This window comes from Procambarus clarkii, chromosome 64 (genome assembly GCF_040958095.1).
Source record: "Procambarus clarkii isolate CNS0578487 chromosome 64, FALCON_Pclarkii_2.0, whole genome shotgun sequence".
NCBI classification, from domain to species: domain Eukaryota; kingdom Metazoa; phylum Arthropoda; class Malacostraca; order Decapoda; family Cambaridae; genus Procambarus; species Procambarus clarkii.
This window is the reverse complement of record NC_091213.1, coordinates 9,680,075-9,695,544: the sequence shown is the minus strand read 5'-3', so window position 1 is coordinate 9,695,544 and position 15,470 is coordinate 9,680,075. Positions and strand designations below refer to the sequence as shown.

General features: G+C 39.2%; 1 protein-coding gene across 1 annotated transcript in view; it reads left to right on the top strand.

Annotated features, from left to right (window-relative positions):
- LOC123768986 (neural cell adhesion molecule 1-B) overlaps positions 1-6,401 on the top strand; it is a 29,812-nt gene extending 23,411 nt beyond the window's left edge. Inside the window, exons 11-12 of the mRNA XM_045759907.2 lie at positions 2,289-2,614; positions 3,537-6,401. Of these exons, the coding sequence (XP_045615863.2) occupies positions 2,289-2,603 (315 nt within the window). The 3' untranslated portion in view covers positions 2,604-2,614; positions 3,537-6,401. The remainder of the gene's footprint in view (positions 1-2,288; positions 2,615-3,536) is intronic.
- The last annotated feature ends 9,069 nt before the right edge of the window (positions 6,402-15,470 follow it).

Genomic DNA, 15,470 nt, shown 5'->3' with positions numbered 1-15,470 from the left:
GGAAGCACAGGAAAGTAAAAGCCTGTGTAAAAGAGGTCTGTGTAAAAAAGAGGGAAGTAAAAGAATCCTTGTCACGGCCCTCGTGGATTTGTTCATTTGAAGTAAAAGCGTTTGTTCAGTAAATGTCTTCATGTTCGTGATGCGAAAAGCAAATAGTTCAGCCTCTCCTTGGCACTGGTAACTACAGTTGCGTCAACTCTCTTAAGTGGTCGTGCTGCCAACGATTCCAACTCTTTAATTTTACGAAATTAACTATTACTCCTCACTGAAAGAAATGGGAATTTGCTTCTTTAGATCCCCTGCAACTTATCAATATTTCACAGTTTTCATTTGTCATTTCTTTTGTATTTTTTGGATTTGTTTTTTTAAATGTCAGAATATTGTTTCGGTGGGTTGATCTGCTTTCAGAGCGACTCAAAGCTCTTGATTCCTCATCGGCTGTAGTTCTACAATACTATACCCGAACTAAAGTTGAGCTCCTGGTTTATATATGTTGACTCGCTTGGGAACATGAGCGTTCTGGTGTTTGAAATATGAAATGAGAGCTTTTCAGCATTGCGGTGAATCATAATTTTATCCATTCAGTGCATAAGCATGAGACATAACAATGAAAAGAATACACTTTACCATGGAGTTAACATTATCGCCTTTCCAGATTCTCTCTCACTCTCTCTTTTTCTCCCTCCCTTACTCCTTTCCTCTCCCTCCTTTTTCCCTATCTCTAAGCAGCTACACTAAAACAAAAGACAAGTACACTCGCGTGTTCTTCCTGTGACGGCGCTGGAACCAATCGTATTGGCAGTTTGCCTTTCTATTGGAGACTTTTGGCGCCGTGGAGAAGAAGGGGGGGAGATCTTGCTGCATGGGTAACAGCTTCTCCCCTGTATCAACCTACCCTGTCTTTGCGCCCTGGAGAGGCCACTCCAGAGCGACAACCAGAGCTCAACTCCATAGTCTCCTGAGACTGATGGATGCCTACTACTACTACTACTACTACTACTACACTCACACGAATAAATAAAACCCAACTAAAATATTCCTCTCAACATTATATTTAAATTCCTCTTTAATGAATGGTATTAGTCTTATTTTAGCTGGCCAATAAATTTAATCACTGTTAAATGCCTGTGTAATGAAGTAATATAATAACCTTCCGAATATGCACAGAGCAATTATAGCTTCGTGTGAAGTGCAATTAAAAGTCAAAACTTTTAACAGGTTTTGCAAAGCCATTACTAAAATGTTGAAGGGGATAATGTTGGGCCTTGTAATTCGTGCTAACGTTAATGCCTAAACTCAGTATGAGCACTGGTGAAGCTATCATGCTTGATATCCAGCACTGGTGAAGCTATCATGCTTGATATCCAGCACTGGTGAAGCTATCATGCTTGATATCCAGCACTGGTGAAGCTATGGTGCTTGATATCCAGCACTGGTGAAGCTATGGTGCTTGATATCCAGCACTGGTGAGGCTATGGTGCTTGATATCCAGCACTGGTGAAGCTATCATGCTTGATATTCAGCACTGGTGAAGCTATCATGCTTGATATCCAGCACTAGTGAGGCTATGGTGCTTGATATCCAGCACTGGTGAAGCTATCATGCTTGATATCCAGCACTGGCGAAACTATCATGCTTGATACCCAGCACTGGTGAAGCTATAATGCTTGATATCCAGCACTGGTGAAGCTATGGTGCTTGATATCCAGCACTGGTGAAGCTATCATGCTTGATATCCAGCACTGGCGAAACTATCATGCTTGATACCCAGCACTGGTGAAGCTATAATGCTTGATATCCAGCACTGGTGAAGCTATCATGCTTGATATCCAGCACTGGTGAAGCTATCATGCTTGATATCCAGCACTGGTGAAGCTATCATGCTTGATATCCAGCACTGGTGAAGCTGTGAGGGAGGGTGGTGAACGGAAGCCCAGTATGAGGGAAGTATTGTGTGAGCTTCGTGAACACGGAGACCAGCCAAATTTCTATATAGAGATGAAAGTAAGGCATTGACTCGGGTAGATTATTATTATTAATATTAATATTGTTATTACTATATATTTTAAATGTTATTATATTACTTATATTATTTAACATATATTTTTATTTTGTATTAATATAATTTAGATTTTATTTATTGTTAAATTTAAAATACAATTACTATTGTTTATGTGATAAAAAAGTATAAAACAGTAATTTTTTTTATAATCTCTGGCCGTAACGAAAGTCAGTGATGCCAAACCAACGTCTTTCCACCCACCACACCCCGTTTTCTGTTCCTACAGGGTACTATAGCATCTGCGCGGGAAACAGATGCCCTCCTGAAGGACTCCATCACCACCACCACACAGAGCGCCCTGCCACCAGAGACCTCTACATCCTTCCTGCCTTCCCTGACTGTTGGGGCAGCAGATTCATCCCCTCCTCTCTCCTATTACCCGGATGGATGTGGATCCCCTCCTTCACCGTGCCCAAGAGGCCCTCCAGGGGAACAGTACCCCCGAGAGCAGCCCGACTTGTGCCCAAAGGACACCACCAGCTACGTCCCCGTCAGGACCATAGTTACCTGCTCCCAGGGAGGGAACGAGAGCTCCGTCTAGGGCTTTGAAAAGTGAGTGTCATGGGCAGGTGTTGTGTGAGCGGGGGTAGAAATAGTGTAAGCTACTCTATCCCTTTGAGATGTATTTCTTTCTTGTCTCAATAAACATACTTGAACTTATGTGGTTTGAGAGTCAGACCAAGAGGGAAAAACTGAGTTCCTGTGACAATTCTCTCATTTCTGTTAGTTTACTTTCGTATCATTTATTTCTTCTGTTTCTGACATTTTATTTTACATATTTTAGCTCTTCCATCTTTCATCTCCTTCTAATGACCAAACCACATACCAGAAAATTAGGAGATGACGGCGTTCTGGTCCGTCCTGGACCAATATCAAGTCGATTGTGCACAATCAATCACACTGGATACAATCGACTTGATAATGGTCCAGGACGGAACGAAACGTCGTCGTCTCCTTATTTTCTGGTATGAGGTTTGATCATCATTCCTCAGCCACATTATTGCGACTCGTCTTATTATTCTGTCTGCATGAGGATTTAATTCTGAAAGGTTTTCACCTTCTTTTGGATTAAAGCTTTTTGATACATCATTCTTTTTCGCCTCTCAGAATCATATTTGGACACCTTTCTCATGCTGTGCCTCTTCATTTTGTGTCGTTGTCCTTATCTATGCTACAGTTTGTCAGTTAAATGAGATAATACACATCCCAAAAGGAGAGAGAAATCTTCGCTATTTCTTCACTCTTATCATGTCTGTATGTCTGTGTTCGTATAAGTTTATAACCTCTATGTTTGTGCGCCTGTGTTCCCTTGTGTATATTTATAACTGTGTGTCGATGTTCATACATTATAAATGGTCGAGAATAATACATAAACATACTTTTTGCACACACGAATTTGGTTGTATATTTTATAATGAAAACATACATTAATATATTCCTTTTTTAATTTGCATATTTATGCATTTTATAACAGTGTGGTTGCTGAGTGCCACGGTAGAAGGTCACACTCTAGCTGCTGGGAGGCCCACACTCCAGCTGCTGGGAGGGCCACACTCTAGCTGCTGGGAGGCCCACACTCCAGCTGATGGGAGGGCCACACTCCAGCTGATGGGAGGGCCACACTCCAGCTGCTGGGAGGGCCACACTACAGCTGCTGGGAGGCCCACACTCTAGCTCCTGGGAGGCCCACACTCCAGCTGATGGGAGGGCCACACTCCAGCTGATGGGAGGGCCACACTCCAGCTGCTGGGAGGGCCACACTACAGCTGCTGGGAGGCCCACACTACAGCTGCTGGGAGGCCCACACTACAGCTGCTGGGAGGCCCACACTACAGCTGCTGGGAGGCCCACACTTCAGCTGCTGGGAGGCCCACACTACAGCTGCTGGGAGACCCCACTATACCTGCTGGGAGGCCACACTATACCTACTGGGAGACCACACTATACCTGCTAGGAGGCCACACTATACCTACTGGGAGGCCACACTATACCTGCTGGGAGACCACACTTTTCCTGCTGGGAGACCACACTATACCTGCTGGGAGGTCACACTATACCTGCTGGGAGGCCACACTATACCTGCTGGGAGGACACACTATACCTGCTGGGAGACCACACTATACCTGCTGTGAGACCACACTATACCTGCTGGGAGGCCACACTATACCTGCTGGGAGGGCCACACTATACCTGCTGGGAGGCCACACTATACCTGCTGGGAGGCCACACTATACCTGCTGGAAGGCCACACTATACCTGCTGGGAGGCCACACGTGCTAGAAAACTGATCAAATACACACAAAACTCCCGTTATGAAACCACAAACACACTCAACGTAGCAAAATACACACATTTGCTCATGGGAAAACATACAGCTTCACTCAGCTAGTTGGCTATCAATCTGCAACACTGCAATACTGTTGCTGGTCACTGCAATAATGCATTTGGCATGTTGACCAATCCTCACACTAGAAAATTAAGGGACGACGACGTTTCGGTCCGTCCTGGGCCATTCTCAAATCGATTCAGTCACAATCGACTTGAGAATGGTCCAGGACGGGCCGAAACGTCGACGTCCCTTCATTTTCTAGTGTGTGGATTGGTCAACATATTTCAGCCACTTTATTGTGACTCATCGCCTGTATATGGCATGATTGCATGCAATTTCACATGACTGGGAAATACACATAACGTCACATACCCAACATACAGCTTCCATGATTGAATAGTTTGACATGACTAATGGCAACTTCAGCTTATAGACAGATCTTGAAAATGTTTTCGAAACAGGAATTAAGGAAATAAATGATGGCAATCAAGCTATCATGCAATAATCAATGCAGCAAACAAGGAATCAAATAAGAGAGGGATGATCATATATAGTGCACTTTTTTTTTTAATTTATGAGGCGAGTGCGTGATGGAAGTCGATTAAAATTTCCATTCTGTAAATAATGTAAATAGTTTAGATGTAAATATAAAGTTTCTTGCATTCTTTTCCGGAAGTTTCCTTTGAATCTTGCTTTCTCTCTCACTGTCACTCACTCTCTCACTCTCCATTTCTTCTCTTTGTCTCAAGAAAATTTTGTTCTTCAGTCTAACTTTCAATGTCGTTCGAATCTAGCCAAATTCCGATGAGTTGTGTGAATTACGTCTCCATTTTGTAAATATTTATATAAACGTAAAATTCTTTAATATCAACAAAGACAAACTCTAGATGTTTACTGTACCAATTCAAGACACGTAAAAATACATAAAATAGGCCTATGATATAAGAAACTTGCTACTGCCAGTTCCATGTCAATATAATTTTCAACATCTGACAGGATAATGATTGAGTGTTATGAGTACAATCTGTATCAATGTTGGGTAATCAGGGCTGTATCAATGTTGGGTAATCAGGGCCGAGAGTTGAGACAATTGATCGCGGGAACAAGTCTACACAAAATGGTTTGTTTCCGCAGCGATAAATCCTCTAAACGGATTACATGCTTAGATATTACAGTGAATAATTGACTAACCTCAAATTAAATATTTAAGTTTTATCTTTTAAAGCAAGTTAATTATGAATCTTGGTTTGAATAATTTAAGGGAGAGTTTAATTTTATTCAAAGGGAGCTTCTAAGAAGCCTAAAACAAACTTACAGATATTCGAACGACTCTGCGCGCAGTGTTCTTACATGATAGCCTTTTAAAAGCTATCTTCCTAGGTTTTCCTCCTAGGAGAGTACACGAATCGAGGTTAAAACAAAAGACATATATTCTCTTATTATTATTATATTGTACTTTGTCTGAATTATATATTTTTTTTCTTCAAAGCCTGGATTATATTTATTTATTTATACGCTGTTCTTGGAAAGTGAGCGATGCGGGAAATAATTCAGATGGAAAAGCAAAATAGAAATATGAGGAATATCCACGGAGCGCCTCTGGTAGGATGCTGGGTAGTCTGTGTATTCTGTACAAGCCAATTTCTGCTTCAATAATCCCAGTGTGTATGTATATGATGCTAAGGTTGATCGTGACGGTATATCCGGTCTCATTGTCTGAATCACTTTCCCTCAATTTGAATGGATTTAACATTTTAAATATATAATATTATTGAATATAACAGAAAGGGTTAGATCAGTGAACCTAGTATGTATCTTCCAGCACGAAAATTCGTGATAGAGTAATTGATCTAACTCGTTCCGTCAAATTTCATAAGATCTCTACAAAAAAGATTTGCAGAAAGATTTTAATGTTATTTAAAATGAGAACAGTCTTCAAATTAATATACGTAAATCTAAAACCAATCTATAGGTAACACTTTTGAAGAAATTTAATAATTTGATTTCTAGCACAGAAACTAATGTAATATATATATATATATATATATATATATATATATATATATATATATATATATATATATATATTATATATATATATATATATATATAATATATATATATATATATATATATATATATATATATATATATATATATATATATATATATAACTGAAAACAAGCCATTCAGGCTTGTTCGCATATATATATATATATATATATATATATATATATATATCACATACTCACATAAGCAACACAGAGACAGATCCATACACCCAAACACAGCATTTATGTTAGGACGGCCAGAAAAAAAAGAAATTTAAAAAGAGTTAATGCATTATATACATTGGAGAGCATATATGTACAGTACAAACTTTATGCTATCATTCTGTGCATTTTATGTATTAAAATATGCGAAGAAATAATTGAGTTTTATTTATCTTGTCCAAAGTTCCAAAGAGAAAGCGGTATCTACTATCCCAAAACTGTGTAATTGATCTATAATGGTATGTGTAATGACAACTGGCACTTTTTGTAAATAAAGTTTTGAAAATAATTATAACTAAAATATTGATAAAACTAATAAATAATATTGTTACCAACAATGCGATTGCATCAAAGATTGCCAGTAAAATAATATACTACAGAATGCCTACATATTTGCAATAAAATACATAAGTATTATAATGAAATTTTGTTTATAGAAATGTTATTTATTTACTGAAGAACCCAAATTTCTCCTATTGTGAATATTGAATTTAGATTAAATGATATTTAAATTTTGTTTCCGAGAGAAACAAAGCGAGACAAAGAACGGAGAGAGGGGGACAGAGACAGAGAGGTAGGGAGAGTGACAGAGACGCAGAGAGAAATGAAGTTACAAAAAGGGAGAGAGAGAGAGAGAGAGAGAGAGAGAGAGAGAGAGAGAGAGAGAGAGAGAGAGAGAGAGAGAGAGAGAGAGAGAGAGAGAGAGAGAGAGAGAGAGAGAGATTTAACTGAGCTGAGGTATGCTAACAGCTCTAGCTTGCATTGTCACCAGGTTCCTTATATGATAGCTTCAAAACACATTCACATGAAATAAATGAGACTCAAGGAACAGGTTTCAGATGAGCTGATGTAGGATAACAGCTCTTGCATGCACTTTCACTAGGTACTTCATTCAACAGCCCAAATAAACCCTTGTCTAAGTTATAATGCAAAGGGATATCTATATCCATGTGTAAAACAAGGAAAATGCACAGAGAGAGACAGTTACAGAGAGGAAGAGAAACAGAGTAGGCGAGAGAGAGAGAGAGAGAAATCACCCTCTCCATATCCCCAATTAAAAAACTTTTTCGTTGGGGCTAAGCATTCACGCGGACCCCTGAGCGTGAAACGTTATACATACGAGCAGAAACCAGAGAGTCAGACAAACTCTCACAAAACCTGACAGGTAGAACTCACTCCGATGCACATACACAGGGGCCTCGTAGCCTGGTGGATAGCGCGCAGGACTCGTAATTCTGTGGCGCGGGTTCGATTCCCGCACGAGGCAGAAACAAATGGGTAAAGTTTCTTTCACCCTAAGTGCCCCTGTTACCTAGCAGTAAATAGGTACCTGGGAGTTAGTCAGCTGTCACGGGCTGCTTCCTGGGGTGTGTGTGTGTGTGGTGTGGGGAAAAAAAAAAGTAGTTAGTAAACAGTTGATTGACAGTTGAGAGGCGGGCCGAAAGAGCAAAGCTCAACCCCCGCAAAAACACAACACAACTAGTAAACACACACCCACACATACACGACCTTACAAATTGACACTCACTCACACGAATCCCCAGCTTGGAACCCTTACCTGTAAAAGGACAAGGGGAAAATGACATGATCCAAAGATATGCAATGAGATTCGTTCCGGAGGTGAAGGGATTGAGCTATGAGGAAAGACTGAGAGATGTGGATCTTTCGACACTGGAGGATAGTAGAGATAGGGAGGATAGGATAACAACATGTAAGATTCTGAGGGAAATTGACAGACAATGCAGCGATGTTCAGAGCTAGAAACAGACGAACGAGGCGTCATAAATGTAAACGCGAATGAGACAGATACACGAGGAGGAACTTTTTACTATTAAAGCTGTCAATAAATGGAATAGGTTAGACACAGAAGTCTTGGAAGCTAATCCGATTCAAAATTATAATTACGAACACGATAAAAGCCTGAGCATTGAGTCATTGCAATACTCTAAGAACAATCGGAAGGCGGGGCTGGGAGCCAAGCTCGACCCTGTAAGCACTTCTATGTGAGTTCATCTAGGTGATTATATACACACGCAGGCACTAACGGACAAGCGAGCAGCGCTCGGGGATCAAGGGCCAATGGGTCTGGGTTCAATTCTCGGACGCAGAAGAAACACGGCCAGAATTCCTTTAATCTGACTCCGCTGTTCACCTAGCAGTAAACAGGTACCTGGGAGTTCGATAGCTGCATCGATATTATATATATATATATATATATATATAATGTGTTTACTAGTTGTGTTTACGGGGGTTGAGCTTTGCTCTTTCGGCCCGCCTCTCAACTGTCAATCAACTGTTTACTAACTATTTTTTTTTTCCCACACCACACACACACACACACCAGGAAGCAGCCCGTGACAGCTGACTAACTCCCAGGTACCTATTTACTGCTAGGTAACAGGGGCACTTAGGGTGAAAGAAACTTTTGCCCATTTGTTTCTGCCTCGTGCGGGAATCGAACCCGCGCCACAGAATTACAAGTCCTGAGCGCTATCCACCAGGCTACGAGGCGTGTGTGTGTGTGTGTGTGTGTGTGTGTGTGTGTGTGTGCGCGCGTGTGTGTGTGTGTGTTTAACATGTTTAGTAAACATGAAACTGGAAAAATGGGTCGAAAATAAGAATATATGATAACCGACGGTTAAAAAGGCGGGGTCAGAGAGCTAACAGCTCGATCCTGCAGCCATAAATGACAAATACAAATAGTAACAAACACACACAGTAACAAACTAGAATTTAGTTTTATCAAAATGGCCCATAATTCAATTACGCTAACTTGATTTTATTACAAAATTAAACTGCCCAAATAGCATTATTACAAAATCAGTTTTAAATTAATAAAATAAATACTATAATATACATAAATAAATATTCACAATCTGTAATATAATACAATTTTCTGACGAATTAAGACTCTCTTTCTCTCATGCTTTTTGTTTCTTTTTTTTTTTGTTTTTAACTAAGACTAGGGTTCATTAGGACTGTTGAGTGAAAATATCTAGACGAGCTGAAAGCAACAGATTTTGTTCTACCTCAGCTCATTGGAAGCCTCCTCCTAAACGCTCATTTATTCCATGAGAATGCTCTTTGAAACTGTCACATAGGGAACTATCATATAAGGAACTTGGTGAAACTGCAAGCAAGAGCTGTAATCCTACTTCAGCTAAAACCTGCTTCTGGAGACCCATATATTTTATAAGCCTAATATATGCATCAATAGGAATTAACTTTATTCATTAGGTAACAATCATATAAAGAAGAGGATGAGCCCGTAACCAGTTATTTGCCAGAGCCTTTATGTGATCGGTTGACCTGATCTCCCGTGTATCAACCTTTTGAGGGAACAAATTCCAGCTATAAATCATCCTAGGAACGAATGGTCGCTGATGGAGTGATGCTCTCTCTATCTATGTCTCTCCCTCTCTCTTTCTTTCAACCAAAACCAAAGAAAACACAACGAGAACAGCAGCTCTACGGCAGCAGCTAGGACCGTCAGTCCCGCCAATGGCTCTGTTGAACACAATCAGCTGGACAAATACAGCTGAACAATTACATTGGTTCAGACACGTAAATATCTGGTACTCCAAGCTCAGTTTCAATTCTGTGCTCGAATACACCCTCCCCATCCCCAAACCCTCTCCCCGCTACGCTCTCTGTCTATCTCCTCTCTCCTTCCCTCTGACTCTCTCTCACACACACATGATATAGCAGCTGAAAAGGTCTTGGTTCGGGAGGCGGCCAGCCGCTGAGCGAGATTCGGGTGAAGTTCGGGTACGAAGAAGCTGCATTTGTCATGACTCAAGCAACGTTGAAGATGAAGCACTCTTGGGCAAGATGTGAGGCGCACGAAAGTACGAACGTCGGGAAGAGGAGAGGCGTGGAAAGAAGGGAGGTAAGGTGAAGCGAAGAGTAGAGAGACGTGTAACAAAGATTAAACAGAAGGGAAGGAAAAAGGGGCTTAATTGATCACAAAATTTAAATTGTGAAAACTTGCATGGAAGTCTATAATTAACAATTATGAAGCGAAAAACCCACTATTCATAACGATGCCCAGAATGAGTTTAATTATCTGGTATTAAATCATTGATAAAAGAATCACTGCAACCAGAACGTTGCTAAATTAAATTAATTAACATTAAAGTGCAAAATGTTCGAATCCTCATTGCCGATTGAATGTCATTATGTCATATAATGAATAGAAACAGAATGACTTACTTGGTTTCGTGAAAAGTTTTATTAAATCTTCGATCAACTTTTAACCTCAACAATGTCTTCACTATAACACCACCAGTGTTAAGGGATCGTGATAGACAATTCAACGTATCTGAACCTATCAAATAATTTTTGTTTAAATGAATATATATATTATATATTATATATATATTATATATATATTATATATATTATATATATTTATATATATTATATACATAGGAAGGGAGTACCACCACTGGCTGGAAGAAAGGGGACCCTTAGCCACGGAGGAAACCACACATAACGCATTAGAGGGAATGTTTAGGTCCTCTCCAATACAGTTTCTGTGTGCTTTTCTCCTACCACCCCCTTTCTTTTGTGTCTTTTTGTGCTTTATTATGTATTAATGGTTACAAGATATACATGGGTTGATATTATATACATATATATATTATATATTCATACATATAAATAATTTAAGCGTGCTATTGTGCTATCATAAGTTTATTCCAAAACCATTAAATTTTCACGTATAAATTGTGGTCGCTAGAAACAAGTTTACAAGTTTTTGCTCTTAGTTAAATATTCATCCAGATAGCTTTACTTAGTTTAAACTTTGAAAATTATCTTGAAGTTACTCCCCGACAAGTTACGTGCGAGCAGTCAAGAGGAAAAAGTCTATTTCCAATTTAAAACACAAGTTAAACAACTTTTAGAGAGGAAACTGTTTTAAGAAATCCCTTAGGATGACCAGTTAGGACAACATTCCCCCCACTCGAACACAAAACAGACCATTCAACTTGTTTTTAAGACAAGTAATATAAGAGTTATAATGGGGGGAAATATTGACCAGAGAGTGCTTTAGCAAGGTCATGAGAGGAAAAGACTATACTGAGTTAAGATAACTGGTAAGATATGGTTTGGTATTTGAGGTTCAGGACTTGACTTTCTGAAGGCTTATTAAATTAACTCATCACAAATATTTACAACCAGCAAGTATAATTTTATCCAGATCAAACTTCAGAAGTATTTCTTCAGAACTAAAGTAAACTTCTAAAGGGAATTTAAAAGTAAATTGTTAAAAAGTATTAAAAATGTAGTAAAAAAGGTAGTAAAAAACAGTTAACTAAAGTGAATTTCTTCACGATTAAAATGACTTCAGGACATTGTATTTACATCAAGAATTTGGGAACACCCAAAGCTCAGTTTCTTGACAACAAAATTGCTGTATAAATAATGAAGTCAGCTTCCAAAAGGAAAATAGCAATATTCAAATTAGGGAAAAATGCTCCTACATTGCGTCAAACAACTCAAACTGACAAAAGGTGGTGTTTGTGCATTGTTGTGTTTGCCGCCTCTTGTGTGCAAGGCAGTCTCTCGTTTTTTCTTCTGGCGTTTAATCTGCTTCTCCCGTGTCTGCCTGTGTAATATTGCATTCTCTGAGTTCTTGTCATATTTTTATATATAAGTTTGTGTTATTGTTCCTGCCATGGGGGTTGGTCTTATCTTTATTCTGAATGTTTATTTCGGTATATATGTTTGATGTTCAAGGGCAGTGGGAAGGTTCAGTTGACTTACGAGCTGTTTAAAATGATGGGGTAGATTGCGTTGCAACATGTGTTTAGGGGTGTTTTGTTGACAAGTGTGGTGCTCTGGTGAGGGGCTGACAGGTGTGGAGCTTTATCAGGAGTTATATTGACAAATATTGTGTTCTAGAGGAAGTTGTATTGACTCGTGTTGCTCAGAGGGATTGTGCAGTCACGTTTGGTGCTCAGAAGGGGCTTTGTGCAGTCACGTGTGCTCTAGGTGGCCAAAGTAGCCAGGTATGTTACTCAGAAGGACATGTGCAGCAATGTTGAATTTTTAAAGGGGTTATGCTGAATTAGGGTATTCAGTTGGATTGTGAATATGTGTTAATATATCTGGCCTGTGTTGTTCATCACGTAGTACATAACACCGCTACGTTTTTCTGGTACGTAAATATTCACGGAACAGCTCGTGATCATACATTTTAGATATAATTAAAGGCTTTTCCTGGAACAATTCTTAAGTCATCTGAGTTGTGTATGCCACTGATAAAAAAAAATTCACATAATGTTTAACATCTAACTTTTATGTGTAATGAAATTCCCCTATTTATGATATACTAATAATCCAAATAAGCTAAGTCATTCGCTAGCAGAGGAAGTTAGTGGACCCCTCGACGGCCCCATAGACCCTTTCAGGCCATCGGAACCCAACAGATCCACGAGCCCTAAGACCCGTGGTCCAACAGACTCGCAAACTCGCGGACCCATATTATCTGTCTCGGTATATTTCATATTTTTGTAGGGGGAGGGAGGGTGATGCCCATAGCTCAAAATAGACATTCTTATATTAATACAAATGATATTAAAACTGGTTACAAAATTTCTCTCTGTCTGAAATAAGAAGGAATAAATAAACCAATGTACATAAGAATACATAATTACAAACGTACCCTCAAAGAGGTACACACAGCTGTAACAGGAGCTCTGGCGTAATTATGTCTGCTAAACCATTTTTTTTCTCCAATTATGTTATCAACCTCAATTACCACCTCGTTTACCTCTCTCCACTTTCTCGTTGACCCAACACTGAAGTTGTCTAGCATGTATTTTCCTTCACTCCTCGTTGTGTTTATGTACTGACTTTATTCCCTGGTCCTTGATGTGGTCCTGGGTCTTTGACGAGGTCACAGTACAGTCACAATACTCTAAATAATGTATTTAAATTGGTAGTCTGCTTTATAACTTGATTCGCAAAAAAGTTAAACCCTTGTGCATTTAGAGTTTTACATATAATCATGATTATTATTATTATTATCAAATGCATACAAAGGTATCTTTGATAAGTGTTGAGACTGTGGTCTCAACACTATATATATGTGCTATACATTGCATATATATAGTGCTATATGCTATTTATATAGCACTGGTGGGACAGTGTTATATTATATTATATAATATATATATATATATATATATATATATATATATATATATATATATATATATATATATATATATATATATATATATATATATATATATAATGTGTGTATGAGCGTGTAATATAATTTATACTAGGATATATTTGACTAGGCCAATAGAAGAGGTTAGTGTAAGAGAGCGGGTTCCTGCGATGAATTTGCTTAAATATTACAGTTGATATAATGGAAAATCCGGTTAATTCTCCGTCCAGGAGAAAATACAAGCTCCTCGTTCGAGTCAAAGAAAAACAACGCTTAACTGGACGTTAATGGTGCCTAATAGCCAAGGGATTAAATATTAAATGCAATTAAGAAGATTCATAAGGGGGCAAAATCCTCTTTACTATGCTTTAAATCAAGTTCTTATTGCATTTCATATTAATTTTACTATTATGTTTAATGCTGTTTGACAAATGATGTTTGGGATTAATGGCATTTTGGTTTTGTTTTTGTAACGAAAGGTTAATGCAAGGATTATTGTCTGGAGGAACCGGTTGGAGTAGGGGGGGGGGGGGTTGCCGGATCAGACGGGTTGGAAGAGAGGGAAAGGGGAGGTGGTGTTTGGAGAGACGGTGGTGGGGGTGGGTATTTACTTTGATACATGAAGTTAATAATTTCACGAGTAAAAGGCAAAAATTAATGGTGTAGGTAGGGTGGAGTAAGTTCTTTAAAGTTGAAATTTGAATATAATAAATGGGCTTATTTGGGAGTGCATGAGTGTGTATGTGTGTGTGCGCGCGCGCATGTGTGTATTTACCAATTTGTGTCTGCACTCGCCTATTTGTGATTGCAGGATCGAGCGTTTGCTCTTTGATCCAGCCGCGTTATCCGTCGGTTGTTTAAATCAATGACTCCTGTCATTCTTCTCTATCATACCTAGTTTTAAAACGATTAATAGTGTTTGCTTCCACAACGTGCTCCTTCAGTTCATTCCATTTTCCCACTACTCTCACACTAAAACTAAATTTTCTAACATTTCTACGACTCATCTGAGTTTCCAGCTTCCAGCCATGTCCCCTAGTTCTACTGGTATTCAGTGTGAACATTTCGTCTATTTCCCCTCTGTCAATCCCGCTAAGTATTTTGTATGCTGCTAACATATCTCCCCGCTCCCTCCTTTTTCTAACGTCGTCAGTTTCAGTTCCTTCAGTCGCTCTTTATATATAATCCCATGCATCTCCAGGACTAGCTTCATCGCAACGTTTTGAACCTTTTCCAGTTTCCAAATGTGTTTCTTTAGGAGGGGGGAGCACCATGATGAGGATGCATGCTCTAAAATTGGTCTCACGTAGGCAGTGAGAAGCACTCTGATTGCCTCCTTAATTAGGTTTCTGAATGACGTTCTAACTTTTACTAGTAGAGAGTACGCTGCTGTCGCTATCCAATTTACATATGCCTCAGGATTTAGATTTTGTGTTACGTCCACTCCCTGGTCCCTTTCTCAAATCGTCACAGGAATGTAGTTTCCTTCATTGTGTACTGTTCCCTTGGTCTCCTGTCACTAAGTTCCATTTCCATAACTTTACATTTGCTCGAGTTGAACCCCAGTAGCCATTTCTCTGACCATCTCTGAAACTTGTTCAAGTCCACTTGGAGTATCCACCA